Source organism: Physcomitrium patens, chromosome 2 (assembly GCF_059467195.1).
Source record: "Physcomitrium patens ecotype Gransden chromosome 2, ASM5946719v1, whole genome shotgun sequence".
NCBI lineage: Eukaryota > Viridiplantae > Streptophyta > Bryopsida > Funariales > Funariaceae > Physcomitrium > Physcomitrium patens.
Window position 1 is genome coordinate 23,214,673 of NC_143411.1, and position 27,973 is coordinate 23,242,645.

At 36.0% G+C, this 27,973-nt stretch overlaps 2 protein-coding genes across 5 annotated transcripts; one reads left to right on the plus strand and one right to left on the minus strand.

Annotated features, from left to right (window-relative positions):
• Positions 1 to 92: 92 nt before the first annotated feature.
• Positions 93 to 3,078, minus strand: LOC112293590 (L-Ala-D/L-amino acid epimerase). Of its 2 annotated transcripts, XR_002973073.3 has the most exons (8): positions 2,483 to 3,078; positions 2,059 to 2,169; positions 1,721 to 1,940; positions 1,399 to 1,619; positions 1,144 to 1,256; positions 810 to 871; positions 565 to 727; positions 93 to 201 (listed from the first exon to the last, which is right to left on the minus strand). XR_002973073.3 is itself a non-coding variant. In XM_024543212.3 (7 exons), the coding sequence occupies exons 1-7, from the start codon at positions 2,876 to 2,878 to the stop codon at positions 657 to 659; spliced, it is 1,194 nt and encodes a 397-aa protein (XP_024398980.1). In that variant the 5' UTR covers positions 2,879 to 3,076; the 3' UTR covers positions 254 to 656. The 2 variants fall into 2 exon arrangements, 1 of the variants encoding a protein (XP_024398980.1); XM_024543212.3 differs by lacking the exon at positions 93 to 201 and having other exon boundaries at positions 254 to 727; positions 2,483 to 3,076.
• A 16,229-nt stretch (positions 3,079 to 19,307) lies between these two features.
• On the plus strand, positions 19,308 to 27,477 carry LOC112275594 (methionine S-methyltransferase). 3 transcript variants are annotated; one of them, XM_024506092.3, is made up of 13 exons: positions 19,308 to 19,755; positions 20,259 to 20,657; positions 21,294 to 21,490; positions 21,713 to 21,919; positions 22,054 to 22,149; positions 22,528 to 22,716; positions 22,900 to 23,088; positions 23,284 to 23,520; positions 23,805 to 23,948; positions 24,319 to 24,645; positions 25,204 to 25,383; positions 25,699 to 26,658; positions 26,917 to 27,477. In XM_024506092.3, the coding sequence occupies exons 2-13, from the start codon at positions 20,417 to 20,419 to the stop codon at positions 27,196 to 27,198; spliced, it is 3,249 nt and encodes a 1,082-aa protein (XP_024361860.1). In that variant the 5' UTR covers positions 19,308 to 19,755; positions 20,259 to 20,416; the 3' UTR covers positions 27,199 to 27,477. The 3 variants fall into 3 exon arrangements, with proteins under 3 accessions (XP_024361860.1, XP_024361852.1, XP_090104476.1); XM_024506084.2 differs by having other exon boundaries at positions 19,749 to 19,913; XM_090248350.1 differs by lacking the exon at positions 19,308 to 19,755 and having other exon boundaries at positions 20,330 to 20,929.
• Positions 27,478 to 27,973: the final 496 nt, after the last annotated feature.

Sequence of the window (27,973 nt, forward strand, 5' to 3'; positions counted from 1 at the left end):
GCATAAAAAAAAGTTGAACCTATTAAAAATATTTTCAATATCCAAAAGAAATAAAATGAAAAATTATAAAAGAGGTTGAGGAATAGAGACAATTGAAGAATAATTGAGTGATATAATAGATCCCGAAAAGACCAATGTACAAATAATTCTTACTTAAAAAGATTGCAGTCTTTCTATTTCAATAGAAGTTGAACACCAAATCTACACATTTCAAACCAATAAGTTCAATGTCAGCTAAGAAAGTTCTGTTCCATCCAGCACAATAAGGTTGATAATTTGATTCATACAGTAAATAATGTGGTGCTTCTATATCCAAGTGTGTGCGTAGTTCTTGAGAAGGTTTCTCATTCTATTATTGTTTAGAATTGCTACTGTGGAATCCTTTGCAAAGTTATCAGAGTTCGCTCCACTAATTGATAACACAAGCCTGCCAAGAAGCAAACTATGGGCACTTGTGAAGATTGATGGCATGCATTAAAACTGCTCTTTCATCCCCTCTTTTATCACATCGGTACACCCTCCAACATGGTAGACAATACTATGTATGAGGCGATCAACCAATACCTGATCCCTGCCACTGATAAATTTTGTTGCCGCAGAACTGAAATAATCTCTGAACCGCTCCGCTGCACCGAAGAATCTCTCGTCTACAGGTTTCAATCTTGTGGCCAAAGGACACTTCCCCCATGACCTGGTTTGTTGCCCAACTTGTAAAGTGGCCCTTCCGCTGCACACAAAGAAATGAGATGAGAATGTAGACAGTTCAGTTTTTCCATCTTGCAGCCCACACTGGTTCAGGAGTCTCATACCATTGTATCCGCCGAGGACGGGATCTTCTGCCAGGAGTAGAGGGGTATCCAAATCTATGAATCTGAGCATACAAACAAACAAGTGCGAAATACAGAAAAATGGTGAGCCACACTATGGTGAAGCGAGTCAGATTCCCGGATCAAACTTGAGCAACCTGTACATTTTCAATGTGAAAGGAGCCTGGACACGTCAAAAATAGGCATTTTCTAGCAGCCAACTTTCCATTCATCTACGATAAGATGTGAATTGAGAAAGAATTTAGGGTCTAGGAAGTTCTCAGCCTCAGTACTTAAGCGGTTGCAAAATGGGGCATGGGTTTTTGTGGAATCCAACCTGAAAGAATTTAGGCCTGCAGCCATGTGAGCTGCAAAACCCATTGCAAGGCGCGTTTCGACCATGCCTCCTATCATTAGTCCCAGGCCCGCTTGTTGCACAAGGGACACCACCTATTAGATACACGAGACAGACAGTTAGTAGATCACCCCTCCCCAGAGTATACTCCATAAAATCCTGTCCTAATAGGCGTAAAATCCTTAGAATTTCGACGGCGAGAATAAGAAGAAATGGTTTTCAAGTCCGATCTAGTACTTCCAGTGCGACCAAAACCCCCATCTTGCATAGCTTGAGGTTCACAACGTGAGCCAATTTGTTGTTGACAATGCGAGTCACATCCTCCATGTTTCGACAGCTCTCATCAGCAGCTATGAGGACGCCGAATCGGTCAAAAGCTTCGGTGGTTACTTGATGAAGTCCTTCCCAGTCGTCTCGTGCCACGGGCTGCTCAAGTAAAACTGGAGATAACTCCAACTCTGCAACCAAATCCTCCAATAAGCCCTGCATTTCGTATTATACTCGAAGGAGCACTTCATCAAGGAGCAATACTCGAATCAGGATTGAAAATTAAATGTACCGTGGAGTTGCTTGAGAACCTCAAGAGCATCATTGGCATTGTAGCCCCCGTTTGCGTCAAGGATAAGTGAACACTTGGGATGGTTTTGACGAATTGCTATCAGCATGTCAATGTCATCTTGTAAGGCCCTGCCACCGACTTTTGTCTTGATCGTTTGAAATCCTCGAGCTTCGTACTCCGAGGCCAACATTCCCGCTTCATTCGCAGAGCATATTGGAATCTACAAAGCATCGAAAAATCACTTGAACTTGATTAAACAATCCGTCGCAGACAGTTTTGCGATCCTGAAATCCTGTCTGAAACAATCTGGAACAGCCTGCTGTAGATGGATGCCTTACCGTGATATCTGTGACAACCGTATTGCTGTGACCACCAAAGAGCCACCAAAGAGGCATACCCACGCTGTGTGCTAAAGCATCGAAAATTGCCATCTCCAAACCTGCACGTACCTGCTCCATGCTCACAGAGCTTAAACGATAGTCCTGCAATCTGCAAGAATTTACACTAAAAACTACCATGCCCTAAAACCAACTAACGGACGGAAAGATATGAAACCTAAGAGACTCACATTACCAATTTTCAAATGCGAAATACTTGGTAAATAGGCCGAGCAAGGCAAGATTGTCAAAATACAAGTCCTTGGTAATCAACAGCAGAAGCAGTAGTAGATAGTCCGATTCCTCTTCACTAAGACAGGGTTGGACAAAATGTCAAGATTCAGGATACGTGTGGGGAAGGGGGAGAGGGATTATATATTCTTACCGAGGCGAAGTCATGGCCAGGGAGCAAGTGGGCAACATTCTCCAGCACCTCCCTGCAGCTCATGGCCGGCGAGTTCTTCAGCAAAGAGCATATTTGCAAGGCCTTGGACAACGCAGTGGGCTGGTCCTCAGCGGTAACGGCCGGCAGAATGGAGGTCTCGCCCCAGCCCACGCTCCCATCCATCAGCTGAATACGAACTGCAACATTTCCCACGCACTCCAATCTCGACGAAGAGATGGTGAAGGCGGCTTTGAGCGGGACGTTTAATACACGGGCTTCTGCTTCTACCACTTTTATGATCGAGAAATCCAATAATGTCAGTAGGCTGGTGAGTGGAGGGTAGGAAAATGCATCACCTCCACGCTGAACAGGCGGAATCCGACCAGTCCCACTCATTCTTGCCTCGCCACGACCTCTATATCCTCCAAATCACAACTCCGAACCATCATCGACACACGGATTGTCACATCTCACAAATCCATGCCGAAGCGCCACGCACGCGGACACCACAGACAAACCACCCGATTAAAAAGAGAATAAGACAGCCACGGTATGAACTTGAGTCTCCAACACTCAAAAATAGTATTCTTCATCGCAAAGAACCCCTAACTAATGCTTCGTCAGCCCGTATCACATCAGATTCCGAGTCAGCCGTAGTCTTGTCCGCAGTCCGTCCCAGTGGGCCAGCTGACCGATTATGAACATACGATCCGGTTCCCCCCGTCACCTCTGCGCAAAATGTGCTTTCCAGCGCTCAAGTGGGTGAAAGTAACACCATCTTCAGCTGTCCAAACTGGAGGGTAAAAGATATTAACGCATGAGTTTACAAGCATGTATTTACAGAGTAACAGGCAGCAGAGCCATGAACAGCCTCTCAGCGTAAGTTGCAGCGATCGTCTGCAGAATCATGAGCCCATCTTATCTGTTAGCCCCAATCCCCCAGCGTAATCCACTGCATTGTTTAGGAAAGAGCTTCTTCAAAGTACGATCTCCTGCAAGCCTTGATTTGAATTGCTCACTTTCATGCAGACACACTGAGCCCACATCTACTGGCGATGTGCAATGACGTTCCTGAGAATATAAAGTATTGTAAGACCTTTACCTCCTCTTCCGCGCAAGTCTTAAACAATAACTATTCTCTTAGGAAATGCAGCGTGAACCGATTCATTGTCCACAGCAAAGTTACTGAGCTATGAAAGTCTGGAAGCTTGGTGGGGTTAAACGCAGACACAAGATAAGTGGCGCACGTTGCCAGGGTGACAAGGTGCGATCCAATGGGTAGGCCTTGTGCTTGCTAATTAGGTTTTCATGAAGCATGTTTTTTCCGTGTAATTTGAAAATTAAGAAGTGAATCTGCGCCTACATTGGTTCACGAAGGAAATATTCAACCCAGCGAATGACCAAGAAGGATTGCCTTGGTCTCACCAGTACAAACCCAGCAACCACTTCGCTTCCCTGCATGGGCACCTACGTTTTGGCGGCGGTAAATTTTTGGACCTGTGGGGTGTTCAACAGATCCTGCGAAGCTGTCCCTTGCTGGAGGTGAATAGTACTTGACCCATGACTGGGTATAACCAGTTCATGATTGTGTGAGGCAATAACATAATAAGCTTCACAAGCTCGACAATTACATACGAAAGCACGAGGTGAGTAGTTGTTGCACACTCATTCCTGTAGGCAAGAACACTCAGATTCATTTCAGAGAGCGATGATGGGATTGTCACTCCGGAATAGAGATCCTCTTCCCCTTGCTTAAAACTTGTTCAACTTGTTCAACACACAACATTTTAGTCACTGTTGTATACCCTAATCCTAAATTATTTATTTATTCATTTTTTTTACCAGATTTCAGCAACAACCTTTTTTCTTCGAAGGAGATTCATTTGGGTGAGCGACATTCAGGACAAGTGTTTGATAGAGACAAATACAAACTAGTGAAAGAATTTTACTTACATTGGAGGGTCACATTTCATCTTATTCAGAGAGAATATCATGTGATATGGCATTGAAGGCCAAACTTTGATTAAGTCAAAGTAGTTTGTTTAGTAGATTGGTCTAGTTTTGACAATTTATTTTAGTTTTGAGGTAATAGAACTATTGCATAAAAGAGAAAAAAAAATGATTTTATTATAGAAGAGATTAATTGAAAAGATAGTAGCAAACTACTTTAAAAATATAAGTAAAATTTAAGAACATAGTAAAATCAATTTAATTTTGACATTATCTTTTTGTAAAAAAGTATTTTATTTACTTTGTATAGCCAAAAAATGAAATAAATCAAAGTAGATAAAAATAATAATTAAAACATGCATCTTTAGGATAGAATTATGAATAGTTTGTAGCAAAAATTACCTTAAGAAACGAAGAATTAATGCCCAAAGATGACTAGTTATGAACTAGACTCAAAATCAAACCGTGAGACAATCCTAGAATTTTATGTTTGATTGAGGAAGCAAAATTTAAGAGCAAACTAAAGCAAGGCTATTTGGATGATAATTTTGAGTAATTTGAGTTTATAATGACTTTGTAAAGACTTTGCAAAGTCAAGGTTGTTGAAGGATGACTTTGGTTTTTTTGAAAAATATTTTTTTTTTGTATTTTGAAGAATTTTGTAAGATAAGTAGTATATCTATGGATGAAACTTTGTATTTTTTTGGCCATAGTTGTATTAAATATGTGTTGTAAGTTTGATCTTCATCAAAAAAACTATTTGAAAGTTATCAAAATTTAAGAATATTGGGGTCTTGAAAATTGGAATTTAGAAGATAAATGAGAATTTGTAAGATTTTTAATCATTTGCCATGTAGATTGAGATTAAAAAAATTCAGAGAAGTAACAAACTTGATTTCTAAAATTGCAAAAATTTTGAAAGCAATTTGATGATGAAATCAAGAAATATTGGTGCTAGGAGATTAGTATCAAGGTTGAAAAAGGAGACCAGGCAATACTCAGGTAGATTATGAGATTTATTTTTTATTTGGTAGGTTTGATCTTCTTCAATTATTTTTTATCAACTAAGTAATTAAAAATTATACAAGTTTTGAATGAAAATTTATTATAACATTATTAATTATTAAGATTTTAATTTATTATAAGATTTAATTATGATTTATTTAAGATTTAGGATTTAATTTTAATAGAATTTGATTCAAGATTTAAGATTTTCTTGGAATTTGATTTGGATTTGTTTGAGAATTGGGATTTTATTAGGATTTTTTTTAAGATTTAAGATCTGATTATAATTTGATTAAAATTTAATTTAGAGTTTAGGATTTAGGATTTTATTAAAATTTATTTAGGATTTAAGCTTTGATTTAGGATTTGAGGTTTTATTAGAGTTTTATTAGAATTTTATTAGGTTTTATTTAGGATTTAGAATTTGATTAAGATTTATTTAGGATTAGATTAGAATTTAATTAGAATTTGATTAAATTTTAATTATAATTTTTTAAAATTTAGATTAGAATATAATTAGAGTTTAATTAAAATGTATTAAATGTTATTTAAGAACTATTTTTAAATTTATTAGAATTTAAAAATATTTATTTAGGTTTTTTTTAAAAAATTATAGAATGTATTTAATTTAATTATAAGCTTACTTAGATTATTGAAGATACCAAAGCATTTTTTTAAACATCTTATGTATTTTTTTAAGTTATAAATTAAACTTCAAAGTAAGGTCAAATCTTTCTACAATCAAATGTCTAGTGCATTCTTAAGTTCCAGCAGACAATTAAGTGATGTCAAGGTGTCAAGGATATAAATTTCAAAGAAAGAAATTCTTAATACATTCTTGTATTACTTAAAAGAAATAGAAAATTACTCAAAGATGACATGGTATTAAATTAGAATGGCTATTACTAAAGATAAGAAGACTAGAAAGTTTTAAAATAAGATTAAAGACTAAAAAGGCATTAACAAGAGAGAAGAAGGGTTCACTCTTGCCTCCATATATATTCTTAATTAGGAGCTATATGGCGATATTTTACAAGACTTCCAAAATGTATTGACTTTGCAAGACATATATCTTAACTTACAAGGTAAGTTTTCTATATATATGCCACATAATTATATTATTTTGTAAGCTACTAATATGTGGTTAACTTGTTGACCAAGTTTCTAACCTACCAATCAATTACAAACACATCTAAAATCAAAGCAATATCTATAAAACTTCTAGGAAGCTTCTCTAAAAAATATTATGAAATAGATCTAATTTTACATATTTCTACTCAATTATATAGATAAATATTAGAATAAATATGTATGTTTATGACATTATTGTTGAAGTAAAAGTAAAAATAGAATAAATTATCTTGTGGAGAATATTACCTAAGGTAAGTTACTAATGGTCAAAGGGTTGACTCTTGATGTATAAAAAGAGCATCCCATGGATATAGGATGAGGTCAAGGATCAAGAATCAAAGTCAAGAGGACAAAGTATGAACTAGGGAATATCCATTAATAATATAAGAGTAATTAGTATTTGGCATAGGAGACCTTTGTGGTTAGTAAGATGCCAAAGGATCTAAAGACCACAGGATATCCTCGAGATACGTTAGATATCAAAGGATCCTAGGACCAAGGATCATATGTGTAAAAGTCAATGAATGGAAGTTGTCTTGTAGGGCAGCAACCACAACCTATAAGTATTGGGTGTTGGAAGTGAGAGACATCTTATTCCATACTCTCTTTGTGTACAACCTTGCTGATGCTATGTATTGTGACTTCAAAGTTCTATTTCTTCAATAGGTTATGGACCCACTCACCTTTAGTTGTGAGTTTTGAAGTTCTTTGAAGTTTTTTTGTTGTTATGAAGAGTAGATCTTATGGTTGTTGCTGATGTTAGAGTTTGGTATCTTTTAAATTTCTTTTTGCATCTAGTTCTTGATATAGTTATGCAATTACTTGTTGTTAAGTACATTCATAGTTTGGAGATTTTTATACACTTCAAAATGTTGTTGTAAAACAATAGTGGTATATTTCTTTGTTGACCTACTTCATTGATATATTAACATTGAATTTTTATGTGCTTAAGTTCCTATTAGATCTTCTTATAGTCATAAGAAGTGTTATGAGACATTAGAGGTGATAAAAGAGTGGCAAAGCTTGTATGAGAGTTTTTGATAGTGTGTAAGACTTGTGAGAAGTCTTATAAATGAAGTTGAGAGTGATCAAAGAGTGAAATCACTAGTTTACTCACAAAGAGGGCATTCTAGGATTCTAAGGCAGCAATACCTTTTTATTGATTTTGAGAGTTCTACTTTCTCTTTTCTTGATTTTTTTTGATACACCCCTTTTTTAGACATGGCTTTAAGTGAGGGTGAGGATTTGAGAGTGATTGAGAAGTTTAGAGGTGACAACTTCTACCATCGGAAGAAGAAAATGGAGCTTTTACTGGCTTCATTGGACCTTTGAGACATTGTTGATGAAAGTGAAGAGCCTCCTAGTGATGATAATGATGTGAAGGTGAAGAAAGAGTACAAACGATGTGAAAGAAAGGCTTTTGGCATGATTACAAAAAATCTTGATAATGCCAACTTTTCACATATCATTGTTTGCAATGGACCAGCAGAAGTATGGAAGACTCTTTGCAACATCTATGAGAGTAGAAACCTTGCTAATATTCTATGGACAAGGAGGAAGTTCTTAACAGTAAAATGGAAGAAAGAGATGATCTCATGGCTCATGTCAACAAGGTAAAAGCACTTGCAAACCAACTAATAGTTATTGACACGCCAGTCGATGATAGAAAAATTGTGTTGACATTACTCATGACCCTTCCCGAGTCCTACAACTACTTTATTATGGCATTGGAGTCTATCAACATGAAGGAGCTTACGATGAATTATATCACATCAAGACTTGCACATGAAGTAACCACGAGGAAAGAAAAGGAGCTTCAAAGTGATGATTCGGCTCTATTCTCAAGACAAGGCAAAGGTAGCTTTCCACACTAATGTGATAATTCAAAAAGTAATATGAGGAATTGCTATATTTGTAAAAAATTAGGTCATTTTGCTAAAAATTGCTACAAGGTAAAGAGAGGAGATACGGAAAAATACAAATAATGCTAGTAATAGTTTTGGTGGAGATGATTATGCTTTCATAGCAAGTGAAGGAGCCTCCATGGCTGCCATATCTAAGTGGATTATAGATTCGGGTGGCACTAAGCACATGTCACTATACAAGTGTTCATTTGACACTTATGAAACAATTCCAGCAACAAAAGTATGGTTGGGAGATAATGGTATGGTGCAAACTATTGGAATTGGCTCCATTGTGGTGGAGATTGTGGTGATGGACCAAATCAAGAGGATCAAATTGAAGGAAGTCTTACATGTGCCAAAGATGAAGAAGAACCTTCTTTCGGTGAGCAAACTTGTATCACATGGTTGTAAAGTTTAATTTGACATGGATGGGTGTTTTGTGAAGACATTGAGTGGACAACATATTGCCAAAGGCCTAAGAGATGGCAACCTCTACTTCATCAATTGTAAGAAGATGAATGGAGTTGAAGTAGCAATATATGCTGATTTTTCACAAAATGAAGACAAGTTTGGGATTTGGCATCAATGACTTAGTCATTTGAATGCCAAAAACATGAAGGAGCTCCAATCTATGGTAAGTGGCTTGGACCTTGGTCAATTCAGCTAGAATGCTATGACACTTGCTTATGAAGGTTGTATCCAAGGCAAACAACAAAGGGCTTCATTTTCAAGTGGAAATGCAACACGTGCAAGCAAATTACTGGAGATGGTTCATTCTGATGTTTGTGGACCAATGAAGATACCATCAATTGGAGGAACAAGGTACTTTGTACCATTTATTGATGATTTTTCAAGAAAAGTGTGGATATACATCATTAAAGCTAAGAGTGAGTGTTTCTCAAAGTTCAAAGAATTCAAGGCACTTGTAGAGAAGCAATATGAGTGCAAGATAAAAGTATTATGCACAGACAATGGAAGTAAATACATGTCAAAGCATTTTGATGAATTTTTGAGAAACCAAGGCATTGCAAGACAAAGCACTACTCCTTACACTCCACAACAAAATGGAGTTGCTGAAAGAGCAAATCACACCATTGTAGAGATGGCAAGGAGTATGCTTCATGCACAAAACCTTGGGCATGAATATTGGATAGAAGCTGTGGTCAATACAGTATATACAAGAAATAGATGTCCAATAAGAACACTCACATCAAAAATTCCCTAAGAAGCTTGGAGTAGGAAGAAACCTTGTGTTTCACACATGAGGATCTTTGGATGCATTGCTTATGTAAAGGTACCAAATTGCATGAGGTCTAAACTTGATACAAAGAGTAGAAAATGTATATTTTTTGGATATCGTAAAGGTACTAAAGCATATAGGCTTATGTGTTTAGAAACCAAGAAAATCATTAAAAGTCGTAATATAGAGTTTTTAGAGCACAAGAGTGCTTGTGAGCACTTGGAGATGTGTGCAAGTGGGAGTAATGGTGTGTTTGTGGATACATCTTTAAATCTAACAATGAAAGAAGAAGAAGAAGATGATGATGATACTGAAGATGGTGGAATTTCAAATCAAGATGAAGAATCAATGAAGGTAGATCATGAGGTGCCTACAATTGCTAAAACCAACAATGAAGACAATCAAGATGTTGAAGATGATGATGGTGATGAGGAGTACTAACTTTTAAATGTAAAGAGACAATTTTTAATAGAAAAGAAGATTGCAAGAGCTATTGGAGTGCATGAAGGTGAATCTTCATCAAGTGAAAGGAGATATCCTTTAAGAGATCGAAAATAACTTGGTGCATAGTAGAAGAACCACATCTTTCTTTAAGTAAGTGAAGAACATGCCAATGTTGCACTCCTTGCTCATCCATTGAGTTTATGTGATACAATGAAGTCCACGGATGCTATCAAGTAGGAGAATGCCATGGAAGAAAAGTACAAATCACTCATGGACAATGAAACATGGGAATTGACTCAACTTCCACCAAATCGATTTTCAATTGGTTGTAAGTGGGTATTTAGAACGAAAAGGGATGCAATGGATAATATTGTGAGATACAAGGCTAGGTTGATTGCCAAAGAATATTCACAAGTTGCTGGAGTTGATTTCAATGAGATATTTGCTCTTGTGGCCACATTCACAACCATTAGAACTATTGTGGCAATTGGGGCAGCAATGGACTTTGAGATGCATCAAATGGATGTGAAGATGGCTTTTTTGAACAGAAAGTTAGAAGAAGACATCTGCATGGATCAACCTCAAGGATTTGTTGAAGTTGGCAAACAAGACCTTATTTGTAAGTTGAAGAAATCCTTGCATGGGCTGAAACAATCTCCAAGGGCATGGTACCAATGTATTGATACATTCTTTGTGAATGAAGGGTTTGTAACGAGTGAAGCTAATAATTCATTGTATGTGATGCAATCAAATGAGTTTATATTGATTGTCATCATCTATGTTGATGATTTGATCATCTCAACCAATGCTATGAAGATGATGGATTAGTTGAAGGCAAAGTTAAAAAAAAAATATGAAATGAGTGATTTGGGAGAACTTCACTACTGTTTAGGAATGGAGTTTGTGAGAGATCCAGCTAAGAAGACCATTACAATGAGTCAAAGTAAGTATATTAAAGAGGTGTTGAGACGATTCAACATGGAGGAGTGTAAGCCTATTGGAACACCTTTGGAGGCCAATTTGAAGTTGATGAAGCTCACGGAAGAAGAATTTTCTGAAGTTGAAGGACAAATGCAAGGTGTTCCATACAAGATAACAGTGGACTCACCAATATATGCAATGGTTGGCACAAATGTGGATCTTGCATATGTAGTGAGTATTGTGAGTCAACACATGTCAAAGGCTAGACCAATCCATTGGGAAACCATCAAAAGGATCATGAGGTACTTAAAAGGTACTTTGAACTTCAAATTATGTCTTGGAAGTGATAATATTACTATGCATGGTTATTGTGATGCGGATTGGGCTGGAGACACAAATAATAGAAGGTTAACAATGGGATATGTATTCTTTGTTGGAGTAGGAGCAATTTCATAGAATTGCAAAAGACAACCAATAATTGCAAGGTCAACAATGGAAGCGGAGTACATGGCAGCAAGCCATGGTGCAATAGAGGCAATATGGCTAAGACAACTTTTAGAGGACATTGGAGATGTACAAATGGAAGCAACTCCAATGAAGTGTGACAATCAAGGATGTCTTGTATTTGCAAAGAATCCAAAGCATCATTCAAGGACCAAACACATTGACATTCAACATTACTTCATAAGAGAAAAGATTGAAATGGGAGTGATTGATATGAAGTATTGTGCAAAGGAAGACATGCTTGCTGATTTGTTGATAAAGGCATTAATTAAGGATAGACATCACATGTTGACAAAGGCATTAGGATTAAAAGTTTTTTGACCAATAGCAAAGTGGGAGTGTTGAAGTAAAAGTGAAAGTAGAATAAATTACCTTTTGATGAATATTACTTAAGATAAGTTACTAATGGTCAAAAGGTTGACTCTTGGTGTATAGAAAGAGCATCCCATGGATATAGGATGAGGTCAAGGATCAAGAATCAAAGTTAAGAGGACAAAGTATGAACTAGGGAATATCCATAAACAATGTAAGAATAATTAGTATTTGGCATATGAGACCTTTGTGGTTAGTAAAATGCCAAAGGATCCAAGGACCATAGGATACCCTCGAGGTAAGTTAGATATCAAAGGATCCTAAGACCAAGGATCATGTGTGTAAAAGTCAATGAGTGGAAGTTATCTTGTAGGGCAACAACCACAACCTATAAGTATTGGGTGTTAGAAGTGAGAGACATCTTACTCCATACTCTCTTTGTGTACAACCTTGCTGATGCTATGTGTTGTGACTTCAAAGTTCTATTTCTTCAATAATTATCATCTCTTTTTAGAAATGAGTTCTATGAGGAACAATCTTTATATTTTAAAAACATCCAAAATATAGTAAATTGTGTTTTTCTTATAATTTGATCTTTGTTTTTTTTTAAGATGGTTGATAGATTTTCTCAGCCATCTTTAATATCCTATACAAAGGTAAAAAGACCACCCTATTATTTGGTCGTTGTTGAGGCCTTCATAACTTCCTTCAAATAAAATATTTGAAATACTATTAACAATTGTTTCTACTTCTAATAAAATCACCAAACATTGGAAGTCTCTTCTAAGATTGTAATACCAAACATGTTGTATTTTGCTATCTATTTGAAGAAAGATATGTCATTCTTGAAGACCTTCATTTCAATTATGTCATCTTGAAGATTGTGACAATTACAATATTTTGTCAAGTAAGTCAGCAAATAAATGTTCTTGAGTTGAATTTGTTGATTTTTGGTTCTCCATCTCTTTAATGTTATAAATACATAAAAGCTACAAAAAAAAGTAGAAGGTAGAATGCTATCTTCTTTAGATTTTATTTCTTTTATAGTAAAGATTTTCTTTTCTTTATCTTGATTTTGATAGATGTCATCAATGAAAATCCTCAATTCTCTTTGTTACATTTATAAGATTCTTTGCTCACTCCTATGTTTTTTCATTAATATCATATCCATACCAATAAACAAGATATTCTAATTTATTTTGGTGCCACTTTAAATCTAAGACTTCTACTACCTTGAACTTTTAATTATTATCTACTTCTATAGGAGGAGGTGACATTAGTCTTCTTTCTAAGATATTTACTGTCTTATATGGCTCAAGAAGAGATACATAAAATATGAGGTGGATTTTCATAGACTCTGATAAATATAATCAATAAGTAACAAGATTGACTTATTTACAACTAAGAAAGAATCCAAGCCTATGATAGTCCAACTTGTCACAAGAACAAGTAATCTTGATATAATAATAGAGTAACCATATCTTGTCACCCACATTAAATTATAGTTGTTCCTTACAATAGGCACCTGCATTGATCTTTTATTGTTCTTGAGCTCTCTTTAAGTGTGCCTATATTGTTGTATATAACTTTGACAATCTTCATATAAATTGAGTCACCTAATCTAATATAATATCCATGGACAATCTATGATAGCAATAAATGTTGTTAAAAAAAAACTTAACTATTTCTTTACCTGTGATAGATTTTGTATATTGTACAAAATATGCCATGTTAATAAAATGATCTACTATTACAAATATAGAATCATACAAACTTGAAATTGAAAGATCCATCATAAAATCCATAAAAACGAAAGACTATGATTGTTTTAGAATAAATAATGGCTAAAAAAGTCAATAAGATTCATAGGAAGGAGTTTTGAATCTTAAATAAATATCACATAATTATACAAAGACTTTGACTACCTTCTACATTTGAAGCCACCAAAAATCTCTAGATACTAGCTTTAAAGTCTTATTATATCCAAAAAAATCTAATTATTACAAAGTCAAAGCTTGAAGAACATGTACTCATATCCCACCTTCTGAAATGTGTAATTATCTCTCAAAATAGAATAGGTTATTCTTGAACTTAAACTTGAAAGTATCATGAAATTTAGAAGAATTATTCTTAATATCATGGACAAGAAAATCAAAAAATATACTTGATTGAATTTACTTGACAAAGATTGAATCAACAATCAATATTGATTTTATTGCTCAAAAGTGAAAATGTTCTAGCTTCAAAAAAATTATTCTTTGTTGATCAAAATTTATATTTCTTTCTTTTAATGCAAGATAAAAATGTCTACAAAAGGCATCTAACAAACTTTGTTGTTTTTTAGGTTGATAAATGATCTTGAAATCAAATCTCGATAAAAATAGATTTCAACCAGCTTAGCAATAATTCAAAATATATGCTGACATGAAATACTTAAAATTCTTGTGATTTATATATATAGTGATTGGATTCAAGGCGCCTTCTAGATAATGATACCATTCTTGAAATGAATCTACTATTGTAAGAAAGTCTTTTTCATGGATTTCATAATTTATTTCAACTGTTGAAAATATTTTAGAATAGAAAGCTATTAGATGGAATTTCTCATATGCTCTCATTTGTGACAATACTATACTTAAGACAAAATCTGATGCATTTATTTCCATGAAAAATGCCTTAGAAAAGTCAACACAATGTAAGATTGGTACAAAAGTAAATTATTTTTTTAAAGTATCAAACAATACTTCAACTTCTTTATTCTATTCAAGTTTGTCTTTACAAGTCAAATATATAAGTGGAGCTACAACTTGAGAAAAATTCTTAATAAAGTTTTGATAGTAATTGGCAAAGTCCAAAAAGCATTACACATTTCTTATTGTTTTTGAAATATTTTAATTCATGATGCTTTGAATCTTCTTTAGATCCATCATTAATCCTTTGTTGGAAACAATGTATTGAGGGAAGTTAACTTGAATAGTGTAGAATACATATTTTTTCAATTTGGCATATAATCCTACATTTTTAAGTTTTTATGACACATGGCAAATATAAACTTCATATTCTTTTATGTTCTTAGAGTAAATTAAGATGTTTTCTAAATAAAAAATAATAAAATCATCAAGAAACTTTTAAAAGTTATTATTAATTAAATATTAAAAAGAAACTAGTATATTTTTGAATATAAAAGGCATGATATTATATTCAAAATGTCCATATTTAATTCAAAATGTTATTTTTTATTCATCTCTTTTTTTAATGCATACTAGATTATATGCTCTTTGTAGATCTATTTTTGTATAGATCTTTGCTTGATTGAGTTGATCAAAAAGTCTTAAAATCAAGATAGAAGATACCTATTTTTAATGGTGATCTTATAGAATCTTTGATAGTCCACATATATTTGTAGAGATCTGTCTTTTTTCTTTACAAATAAAATAGGAGCTCCGATTAAAGATTTAAAATGGCATATGAAATTTTTAGCCAAATTTTCATTAATGTATTCTTTCAATGCAGCCAATTTTTTTGTGATAGGCTATAGATTGGTCTACATTGGGTTGAGCTTCTTCTTGAAGATCAATGGAACAATCATAAGGATGATGCTCTAGAAGAATTTCTACAACCTTCTTTTCAAAAAAGTTTTGGAAATCTAGATATTAATTAAGAATATTACTTGTCATCTTTTAATCATCAAAAATGGATGTGGCATATATAGCAAAAGATGACCTTTCTTTTGCAACATACATGAAAGCTCTTGCACCTATTAGTAAGTATTTGGATATACTAGACTTATGTATTTCTACTTTACTAATAAGATTTTGGATTAAACTACGAGAATAATTAAAATTACAAGAAATCTAATCTATCCAAGGATTATATATTTTAATCAAGATAATCTTAAAATAATCAAATTGAATGGAGATCTTATTACATTGAATATTTTTATACTACATGATCTTTAATTGCAACATCTAAAGGAATAGTCTTATGCATAACATCTCCAAAAGATAGCAAACAACCATCTATGATTTCAACATATACAGGTTTAGTTTTCTTGATTAATAATAATTCTTATTTTTTGAAAAAAATTTTATCCATAAAATAGGTTGAAGCTCTTGAATCTAACAAAGCTAAAACTTTGTGATTTTTTGGTCCTAAATAAACTTCTATTGTAAAACAAGGTGAGAAGTTTGAACAAAAAATAGAACCTTTATTAGGAATTATGTAAGATTCTAATTGCATGGTCTTTTTTGTAGCTAAAAAAATTTGTTTTTCAACATATTGTCTTTTTTGACAACTATGCTTTTTATTTTGTGGTTGCATTGTTTTCTTGAACAATGTTGAGCAATGTATTTAGCTTCTCTACAACATAAGCCCTCTTCACATTATCGAGTCTTTTTTTACTTTGTCAGGGATTTAAAATGTATTGTATTAATTTGCATTGATTTTGGCCTTGATAAATAAGTTTTTGAAAGCTTGGGAGTTGTCGTCATTATTTGACTTATTCCTCTTTAGCCAAATCTTTGTTCATAATATCTATTAAATAATTGATTATCACATGCAATAGCTTGAGCAATAAATTGTTCCAAAGATTTTGCCTTTGATATTGTCAATAAGAAATACTTGACATTATCCTTCAATCCATATCAAAATTGATTAATAAGGGCTTTGTCATTTTAGTCCATATTACAAGCGAGGTTTTGGAATTCAGCAGCATATATGGTGGTTGACTATGATCCTTGCCATAAAAATAAAAGCTTGGTCTTTGCTACTCTTTTTCCATCAATTTTTTCAAATGTTATCATAAATACTTTTAAGAATGAATTCAAATCATAAAGAAGTTACAAATCATTTTTTATTAAAGGTGCAAATCAAGAGAGAGCACTTTTTGGTAAAAGTGTGCCTATGAATCCAACTTGAGTAAATCCATGAAAGTATTTGAAGGAATGGAATCCTAGATAGAACTTGACTTATTGCAAAAATCTTCAAAATTTTGATCTTATTCTATCAAACTTCTCACGCATACTAATCCTTGTCCTTGTTATATTTATAGAAGTAAAACTTCTTGAATTTTATTGTGAGGTTGATCTACTTGCTTCCTTCAATTGCACAACTTCTTGATGCAAACTCTAAACTTCTTTCATAGGCATAGGAATAGTACTTCTATAATTTGCATTAGAAATACGTGAGATTTTGACTCTTAAAATATTGACAAGCTCATGAAGATCTACATTAGTTGTAAATCTATTCTCACTTCTGTTGAGAGTAGCATCCATAATCTTTTCTTCCATAGATAAGTCAAACAAATTCAAAAGCTAAATTAAAAGATAGTAATCTACAACTAATATTAAATAATAATTTCTATAAAAAAAGATAATCTACTCTATTTAAGAAAAAAATCAGTGTTAAAAAATAAGATTATTTGTTTAAAGGTGGATAGTTTGCATTCTTCAAAACATAACAATAGAAGTAGAATAATCCACTTACTTCTAAAACAAGATAAAAATAATAAGTTAATACTCTTGTCAAACTATCAAGGATATGAATCTCAAAGAAAGAAATCTTTAGTAAACTCTTGTATCACTTAAAGGAACTAGAAAGTCTCTCAAAGATCATATGGTATTAAATTAGAATAGCTACTGCTAAAGAGAAGATGACTAAAAGGTCTTGAAAGAAGACTAAAGACTAGAAAGGCGTTTACAAGAAAAAAGAAGGCTTCACTCTTGCCTCCATATATATTCTTAATTAAGAGCTACATGACAATATTTTATAAGACCTCCAAAATGTGTTGACTTTGCAAGACACATATCTTAACTTGTAAGGCAAGTTTTCTATATATATGCCACATAATTACATTATTCTCCAAGCTACTAATATGTGGTTAACTTGTTGACCAAGTTTTTAACTTACCAATCAACTACAAACACATGTAAAATCAAAGCAACATCTATGAAGCTTCTAAGAAGCTTTTTTAGAAAATAGTAAGAAATAAATCTAATTTTAAATATTTCTATTTAATCATATAGATAAATATTAGAATAAATATGTATGTCTGTGACACAAAGACATAAATAAAAAAAAACCAAATAATAAATATACTCTTGTGTGACTTGAAAAGAATAAATTAATAACTTATAATTTATATAATATTAAGATTAAAATGGATATTGCCAAAAAAAAGAAGACCAAAGATTCTTGAAATCAGACTAAGAATTAAAAAAAAATGTATTATTTTTGCTTTTATATATATTATTTAACAAAGAGCTTTAAGACAATATTCTATAGGACCTTTAATACATGTCAAAGTTATGAGATATGTATTTAACTTATAAGACAAGTTTCCTACATGTATGTAAGATGGCTTACTTGTACTACAAGTCACTAATACATGCAACATGTAGCCAACTTGTTAGCTAAGTTTTAACCTATCAATCACATACAAACATATATAAAGTCAAAACCACATCTATAAAACCTCTAAGAAGATTTTCTTTAAGATATTATCAAATTTACTTACTTCTATTTATTTTTCTAAATTAAATAAATATGTATGTCAATGACAAATAATAATGTTAAAGTATGGTAAGACATGACTATTAGATAGATGAATGTGAATTGTAACTTATGAATATTTAGTGCTTGAGTATAGAAATGGTTTTGATTTTTACTTTCAAATTTTATATATTATTGTTGAAAAGAAAAAATCAATTTGGATTTTTGAATTTTTGTTTGTTTGTTTGTTTGTTTTTTTCTTTTCTAATCTTTATCAATAGATGATATATTGTCAAAGATTTCCAATATAATTCTATTTCAAATTGTGCTTAATTTATATTTATAGGTGTATTATAGAAATAAGGTTGAATAAATGGCTGACAAATCATATTTTTTGGTACCATATAGACAATATTAGTTGGATTATTATAATTAGAGGTAATAATCCATTTATTACATAGTTTGATTGTCATTACAAGTGTAGCTTGATCTTTTCTCCTTTGGATAGTTGGAAGTACCCAAGTAATTATTTTTTGGTACATAAGCAGAATTAATTTTACTAATCTCAGTTCACCAAATTACTTGAAATGTCTCCAAACCAACAATTGAGGATACCAACAAGGCTATTAAACCTATTTTGGCATTATATACTACAAATATGCTTTAGGTTTGGAGTGTGTACATAATTGACAAGATGGACAATAACCCTTACAACATTAACCCTTACAACATTGTAAGAGATTAGGTCTCCAAAGAAGCTAGGGGCATTTCTCTACCAGACTGGATGGTCAATTTCAACGCTAGGATGAAGGAGAAGCGACGTCGACGGAGGCAACGGCGGTTAGACGGCGTGAGTACCGACGGTGACGGCGGGGGCGACGATGATATTTCCCCCGCTCTCCCCAAGGGAGGCGAAAGTCTTCCCGACAGTCGGCCCATGTTTCTCTTCGCTGGCTGGGCTCATCGCTGGATCCGGAGGAATTCTGGCACTTGCGAATCTAATTTAGCGACTCGTCGCACGGCGCCGCTTCCTTGAAATTCCACACTCTGTCTGACCCGCAAGGGTGTTGTTGTTTTCTTGCGGAGAGAGGTAGGGGGCAGATCGGATGCGATCGCCGCGCATCGACACATGATTACAGTGCCTCTTTTTGTCGCATCATTCCTTGATTTCGACCATGTGCTGGAGGTTTGGAGCAAGCGATGGGTACCGTTTCTAGGAAGCTGCTTTTCGGTCTTGTGCGTGGATTCGGTTGTCGTGTTGACCAGGCGTTAGTCTCGTGGGCATGTGCGGGAGTGATTGGGCGCCCGCTAACCTTGGATATGGTGGGTGTTCGTCGTCCCAGTACCTGGCTCTGCTTCGGCGATTTCAGTGAGTGAGTTGCATACTCTCCTTGTCTTTTCGTTTGTTTGCTGGTGTGTGTATGTGCGTGTGTGTTGACACAAGTTCAACTGTAGGATCGAGATTGTAGTTTGCATTGGCCGCACGTGGATTTTTTTTGTTCTTGGAGAAGCGCCATCTGGCAGCTCACAGGTGGGTCATACACGATCTTTGAGCGTTATGGTAGAAGAAATTCTGGAAGTCTTAGAAGGCAGTAAATGAGATGACTCGTTCGAACTGGGATGTTTGGATTTAGAAAGCTCTGGATTTTAGAAAATTGTGGATTGAGGATCCCTGTCAATGTTGCATTCTTTCTGTTTTTTTTAAAGAGAGAAGACTGACAGATCCCATCCAATTACTGAAGTATGAATTTACATTTTTGGATTGCATTGTTTATGCCAGAAAGCAAAAACTATGGGCATGCTACCTATCTCTGATATCATCACTGAAGATCGTGGCCACTAATCTTATCATGGGTGTGTTGGAATTTTAATGTAGATTTAAAGATTAACTCCAGGAACTGTATTGAGGTTGCTGACCATTCCAGTGATTATCAAGTCTAGTCGATTTCAACTCAAAAGATGGTGGAGCAAAGTTGAGAATTATTTGTGAGGGTTAGAACGGATTGAAGGCAGAAAAGGTTTTGAAATATTGATATGACGACATCAATCGAAGCTGAGGTGAAGGTGTTTCTGGAGCAATGCAAGGTTTCAGGGGACAGTGCTTACAATGCCATCAAGGGTGTGTTAGAGAGGTTACACAACGTGGACACGCGTGTGGACGCGAGAAAGCTTCTCACTGCAGTGGAGAAATACGTGCAGAAACAAGAACCTGGGGTGGATAGCATGTCTCTGTACCATTTTCGGTTCCATGACCTCTCCCTCACTGATTACGAAGGTGTGTCCTGCTGTCCTCTATGTTTGCATCGTCTTCAGTAATCATACGCGCTCCTTTTACTTCTGAAGATCTGGTGTCTGATAAGATAATGGCTCCATCATCTGGCCCTGAATTGCTCAACTCCATGCTCAATATCCTGATCAGCAGTTGTGTAAGAAGTGACGGTGATATAAAGTCAATGCACCATGTTGTGCTCTCATTCAAGGGTCGCCATTGTTAATCGAAGAGCAATAGTAATCAGGATCTTAAAGAATAATGTGGCAATTACGAAGGTACCTGATGTTATGCTCCTGTCCACTCTTTTTGGTGTATTTAGCTTCGTTTGCGGATTGTTGTAGCAGATTAAGATACTAATCGCCTTCTGCAGGCATGAATCAAAGTGTTAATGCTCTTCTTCTTCTTCTTCTTCTTCTTCTTTTTCTTTCTTTTTATTTATTTTGAGCGCTCTCTCGTCTGTCCCTCTGCATGAATTTACACTATGATTAAAAGGTTTTGGGTCATACTGCCATTAGTTGTAGAATCACACAGATTATCCTCAACACAAGAGGTATACAAAGGTTGCGTCCTTACATTGGCTTCTCCATATTCTTGAACTCACTTTTTGCTCTCTCCTTCTCTGTTTTGTTTAATGAACAGGTTTTAGAGAGAATAGGCAAAGCCTGAAGTTATTGGAATTACCAAGTATTTTCATTCCAGAGGATTGGTCCTTCACCTTCTTTGAAGGTATTAGCAGACATCCAGATACTGGATTTAGGGATCGGGATGTTACAGAACTGGGTTGCGGCAATGGATGGGTGTCCATTGCGATGGCGGAACGATGGTTGCCCCGAAAGGCAAGCTTTACAAGACTGAAAATCTTCATGGCTGTTGCATGAGCTGCCGGGTCTGCAGTTGCTTTTCTGCATTCTTCAATGTAGATGCTGGGTTAAATTAAAGAATGGGTTAGGTACCCAATCAGAAGTGAGTGATCGCCTTGTTCGGTTGTTTGATTCGCAGCTCTTGTGAGTTTTGAGAAGTGGTAAATTCATGGTGGGTGATTGGGGGAAGGATTTCAGGTCATTGGGCTTGACATCAACCCGAGGGCAATCAAGGTGGCGTGGGTCAACCTCTATTTGAATGCACTAAGCGATGATGGTTTGTCTGTACTCGATCACGAGGGAAAATCGTTGCTGGATAGAGTTGAATTTCATGTTTCAGATCTGCTTGCGTACTGCAGGGAGCAGAATTTGACAATGGATCTCATCGTTGGTTGTATACCACAGGTAGGGGTTGGTTGAATGGCAGATGGAGCTCAGTGCTTATGTTCTGGCTTACTATGAATTGGGTGCTACTTTAATACCATTTTATGTGTAACTATATCTGCTATTGAGGTGATTGTGGTGACTCTTGCTTGTAGATTCTTAATCCCGATCCAACAGCTATGTCGAAGCTCGTGAGCGAAAATGCTAGCGAAGAGTTCTTATATTCTCTCAGTAATTATTGTGGTCTTCAGGTAAGTTTACATGAGATCTCACAATGCACTTTGGAATCTTTATGTAGTTCACATCAATCATGAGTGCTCTGATCATTTGAGCTGCATTACTTGTTTGTATTATTCAGCGAAATAAACTTTACCAATTTTGCCGTACATTTAAAATGCTGTTTACGCAAGATCGTCAAGGTAGGGTGCCATTCTTTTGCCTTGAATAGTTCAACCTTCCGTGTATGTTTCTTGGACGCAAGACAATCGTGCAGATATTCTACATTGATAATACTGGACTCAGCAATCAATTCTGCTGTAATCAACTACTTCTTGCAAGGTCGATGAAATTGGCGTAAAGGAGTGGCCGCATTGCTGTATCATAATTTATGTTTGGGTTGTCGTTGGCAGGGATTTGTTGAGGATCAGTTTGGGTTAGGTTTGGTTGCAAGGGCTACAGAGGAGGGTATTTCAATCATTAGACCGACTGGAAAGCTCATATTCAATATTGGAGGCCGGCCTGGCCAAGCTGTGACCGAGCGGTTATTCAGCAGACGTGGGTTTCATATCAAAAAATTGTGGCAAACTAGAGTGAATCAGGTTGGACTTCTCTTGAATGTTTTCACGTTTTTGGTCTATATGACGACTTTTCAATGAGGAGTTTCACTTGGTGGTCGATCGACATTGGTGGCTCTTAATGAATGTCTGTGTTGTGAAGTTCAGAATTAGATGGTGGGGTTTGTAAGATTTTATTTGACGTCATTATCATTCGTCTGTTCCCAGGCAGCAGATACTGATATATTAGCGCTAGTGGAAATTGAGAAAAACACACGACATCGGTTCGAGTTTTTCATGGGACGTGTGAGTGAGGAGCCCATAAGCGCAAGAACAGCATGGGCATTTTTGAAGTCAGGAGGCGAGATTTCTCACGGACTGTCGGTTTATGAGTGCAGACTTAGGATGCCTAACCAGGTTTGCAATCAAATCCAACTTCAATCCAACCAGTCCTGATGTGAATCATTACATTCGCTTGCTGTTGTTAACGTAGTCGGACATGGAGACTGAGGCTCAGAAGGTGCTTATGGAAGTATGTAATCTTCATTCTGATTTTTAGAGTAACATCATTAATTCTTGGTGGGCGACGTGACAATTATATGCCTATTACAGGTCAAGACAATATCGAAATTTTTGAACAATGGATTTCATGACACTCGAGGAGCCCTAGACCTCTCATTTAAAGATGAAGCAGTAGCCGAAGAGAAAATACCTTTCCTGGCGCATCTTGCACGTGGACTAGAGGATCTCTCGTATTTCCCACACGAGTCCCCGGCTGGAAGTTGTCGGTTTAGAAATCTGATAGCAGGTTTCATGAGGATCTACCATCATATTCCACTAACTCCAGCGGTGAGGCAACACATCTAGTAATGATATGTGATGCGCTTTTCAAAATTAGAGTGCACTTGTCATCGTACACTGAGCTCTTTTGAGGAGCTTAACCCTCGGTTTCAGACGTGGTAGGGAAAAGAATTTCACTTTTAGTTGTGTTGGATTCCATGTCAATGTCACGCTTTTAAATTTCTTGAGTTGCACGATCTGTCATTTTTTCTGGCCAGTAGCATTTAACCAGATAAAGCTAAGAACAGTCCTGTACTATCGATTAAATTGTGCAAATTTGCTTTATTTTGCAGAGTGTTGTGATCCTCCCCTCAAGAGCTGTGGCGATAGAGAATATACTTCGCCTATACTCACCTCGATTAGCACTGGTGGATGCTGCTCTCACACGTTGGTTGCCCAAGAAATGGATCACTGCGCTTCCTGCTCAGGCTCATATTGTACTGCCCTTCTCCATCCGTAATAACTAATAGTTGTCTTTTTTGCTTACGTAATCATCAATCCACACTTCGGACAACCATCTTTGTTTTCTTTCTCTTTTTTAGCTTGTAATATTTCATTGATGATGTTAGATATTTTGTGCGCCTTGTGACCGTCACTTGAATTGTATATAGGCCATAAATGTAATTGTAGAAATGGCTGAATAACATCATGAATATAGTTCATACTTTCTCATAACCAAATGTCTGGAGCCTTCTCTTTCAAGATGCATGACTTGATGTGAACATTGAAAATAGCACACTTTGATACTTCATAGCAAGTTCTCCTTTTTCGTGCATCAGTTTTTTGGTGATAAATTGGCTTCTGTAGGGTACAAATTCAATTGGGAGTTCTAAATCCAACAATAGCGTGACGGTTGTGGAAGCGCCTCGTCGGTCCGACTTAGTGGTGCAGCTGCTGAAGAATCTGAAACCTCAGATAGTTGTCACAAGTCTAGCGGATTATGAGATGCGGACATCCACTGCATTTGAGCTGCTTCTAAATGCCACTGCCAGCATAGGAGCACGCCTGATTTTGGATATGTCGGAGTACTTGGAGCTTTCAAGTTTACCAGGGACAAACGGAGTTCTGCAGTACCTATCATCTCATCCAATGCCTTTGCATGCCACCGTCATCTGCGGCCTGTTAAAAAACCAGGTGAATGTGGGGCTTATCTTTGTTACTCACTGGTAGGGGGATAAAAACTTGGTTGAATTCTCTTGTATTAATGCCATACCCAATGTAATTCAAAGGTATTAGCACAAGAGAACCAAGTTGAAAATAGGTCAACTAGTGATCCGTCTCCTAAAATTGGTCAAGCTCACTTTTTTCTAGTTATTCATTATCGGCCATTTGAATTTCAGCTGGTTGCAATCTATTTACTGTCTTTCTTTAAAGCAGGTGTTCAAAACTTGGTTTCGTTGTACCATAGCTTCCACTCCTGGGTCCGCCTTGGTACGAGGTATTGGAGCCTAGGCAGTTTTGTTCATTTGCTCCCCTCACCAATTTGTGCGACGGGTATTGCTCAGTTGTGTCAAGAAACAATATATATATATATATATATAACTTAGAATAATTTGGTTACTTTTGATGATCTTAGGATTGAATGGAAATGTAGCGAACGTATCCTAATCTATGGATTGCACGGACTACACTATCCAGTCATAACATGCTTTGTTTTAATTCTCATATCCCTGAGGTTCGGATGGTTTGCAGGTTTATTCAGACCTCGAGGTTGCCTTCGTCATGTCAGAGAATCGGACCCTTTTGAATGCGCTTGCCAAGGCAGGGGATGTTACATATGGCCGCACTGCCATCTCAAGCCAGTTTTATTATGGCTGCCTCTTTCACGAGCTTCTAAGCTTTCAGCTTCCTGAACGTCATACTAATGAACAGGTATGTACTTAGGAAAATCTAAGTTCAAACTTTCTAGATCCTTGGAGGACAGCATAATTCCTCTTGGAAGAAAATTCCTCATTTCTTAGGAAGGACGATCGTTGGGTCAGCTTGAGAAGTTTCCGGAAACAAAATTACAGGAGTCAGTCACGATATTTGTAAGTATTTCTAATTAGGTCTATGGAGAATTTAATAGTGCTAAACCAGCTGTGGTAAGATTAGCTCCAGTCAATATTTTCAGTGATTCAAGTTACCCTCATCACTCCTTTTTTCGTATCAGAAACTAACTTTGCTTTCGCCCTGGCACTTTTGCAGAGGTTACCTAGGGAGGAGGAGGCTTCGGAGTACATCAGTATTTCACGTAGCACTGCTGAAGCACTAAGCGGCGTGGAGAATGTCAATCTCGACCAACGACCCCCTACGATCTGTATGGACTTCGACGAGAATCTTCTCCAAGTCCCTGCAGCAGTCAAAGTGTCAGTCTTTGAAGGTTTCGCACGACAGAATATTTCGGATGACGAGATAGACCCACGGCCGGAAATACTTGAATACTTGGAAAGTACATTTGGGGTTCCTCATTCATATACGAAGGAGATTTTCTTGAGTGATACATCTACTTCCCTTTTCACTAAGTTGGTTCTGGCATGTGTCGAGGAAAACGGAACTCTTGTCTTTCCCATGGGTTCCTGTGGGACTTTAGTCTCGGTCGCCAAGTTTCTGGAGGCGGACTTCAGGATATTACCCACTAAGGTTTCTGACTCCTTTAAAGCTACTGCAGGGCAAATAGATTCTTTTTTGACAGGTATTAAGAAGCCATGGATGTACATTCCAGGCCCGACCATCAATCCAACTGGACAACTCTACACGAACTCTGAGATCAGCGAGATCCTATCTATTTGTAAGAAATACGGGGCTCGGGTAATACTAAATACCTCTTTCTCTGGGCTGGAGTACAGTGAGAATGGTTCCTGGAAGTGGGACCTCAAGCAAATTGGCACTGAATCCGAGAATTCCACCTACGCTGTTGCAATCTTAGGAGGCTTATCAACTGGCCTTATGACAGGAGGGATTGAGTTTGGCTTTTCGGCTGTTGCAGACGCAGTGTTTATTGAAGCCTTCAAGGATGCACCTACCTTGAGTCGGCCGCATGGAACCCTGAAGTACTCCATAAAAAAGTTGCTTGGACTGCTGGTAAGTCAGAAATTTGATGATCTTGTTGCAGGTCTCGAGGTGCAGAAGAAGATCCTGCAGCATCGAGCAGAGCAACTCTGCAAGGTAATGAGAACTTACCTCGTCAGGAAAGAGGCCTTTGGATACCTGGAACCGTAGAACTTCGTGGCTTTGGGCATTTGCAGGATACGATTGATACTATCTGTAAAAACCTGAGTCATATCACAAGGTTCAATCAGATTATCAGCTTTATGTAGAGTATTGAATGTTTTTTCAAGTCTAGTTTCTAATTCCGTCGCTATCAGAATTAAATGAAGGTGTAAACACGAAGTTGTAACCGTCCTGTGGAACTTGCCCTTGCAGCTTCTAAAAGAATGTGGTTGGGACGTCGTTGAACCCTTGGGAGGTACATCCATGGTGGCTACCCCATCGGCATTTTACGGCAAATGTGTGAAGGGGGAGAGCACTGAAGCACTATGCAGTGAAAATATTCGAGATGCTCTTCTCAAGTTCACAGATCTTTCTATCAGCAGCAGCTCTTGGACAGGGATACCCAACTACTGTCGCTTCATGCTGGGTCTTACTGATGAAGTCTTCGCAGCGTCGTGTCGTGCTCTGCTGAGATTCAAAGAACTCGTGCTCTAGTAGGTGTGAAGCTTCATGCCGTATGTGCATCCACTGCAAAAGCTTTCGCATTCCATAGTGCAACAATGTGCTGTCTTTACCTTGTCTCTCTAGTGCGGTTTCTTTTGTATAATTCATAATGCACAGATGATCATAGCCTGTACAATAGGTGTGTAGCCATGGTGGTTGTTTATTGAATATATCACTTCAGTATGACAGGGAAGCCTGTAAAATTCATTTGTTATGCAGAACGTCTAAAACTTATCACAGATTTGTTAAGTAACTTTCATTTTTATCGTATGTTTGTCCTTCAAAAATGGCATGAAGTTGGCTCCTTTAGCATGATTTCCTTCGTAAAACCAATATTTTTATTTTTATTTTATGTTTTATTGAAAAACATAATGCAATGAGGATCCGTGAATTTAGACAATTTGAATATACAAAAAGACCAGCCATATACTTTCACAACCATATATTAATAGCTCTTATGTATAAAATTGTTATTGAAATATGCTCTATTTAGTAATTCAAACTCTTTTAAAATTGTAGCAGTTTTAGCAAGTGCATGAAATATAATTGTCGGTTCAGCTTTTGTTTTTAATACGCTTCTCAAAAAATTACAAATAACATGTAAATAATTCATTTACTAAATTTACATCTTAAGATTTTATGTTCAATTGGTACAAGCTAAATGTTGAAGTTTACATTGTATTGACTATTAAAATGATTCATGATTATTATTTTAACTTTTTTCTTGAGATTAATAACACTTTTTCAAAATCTGAATCATAATATA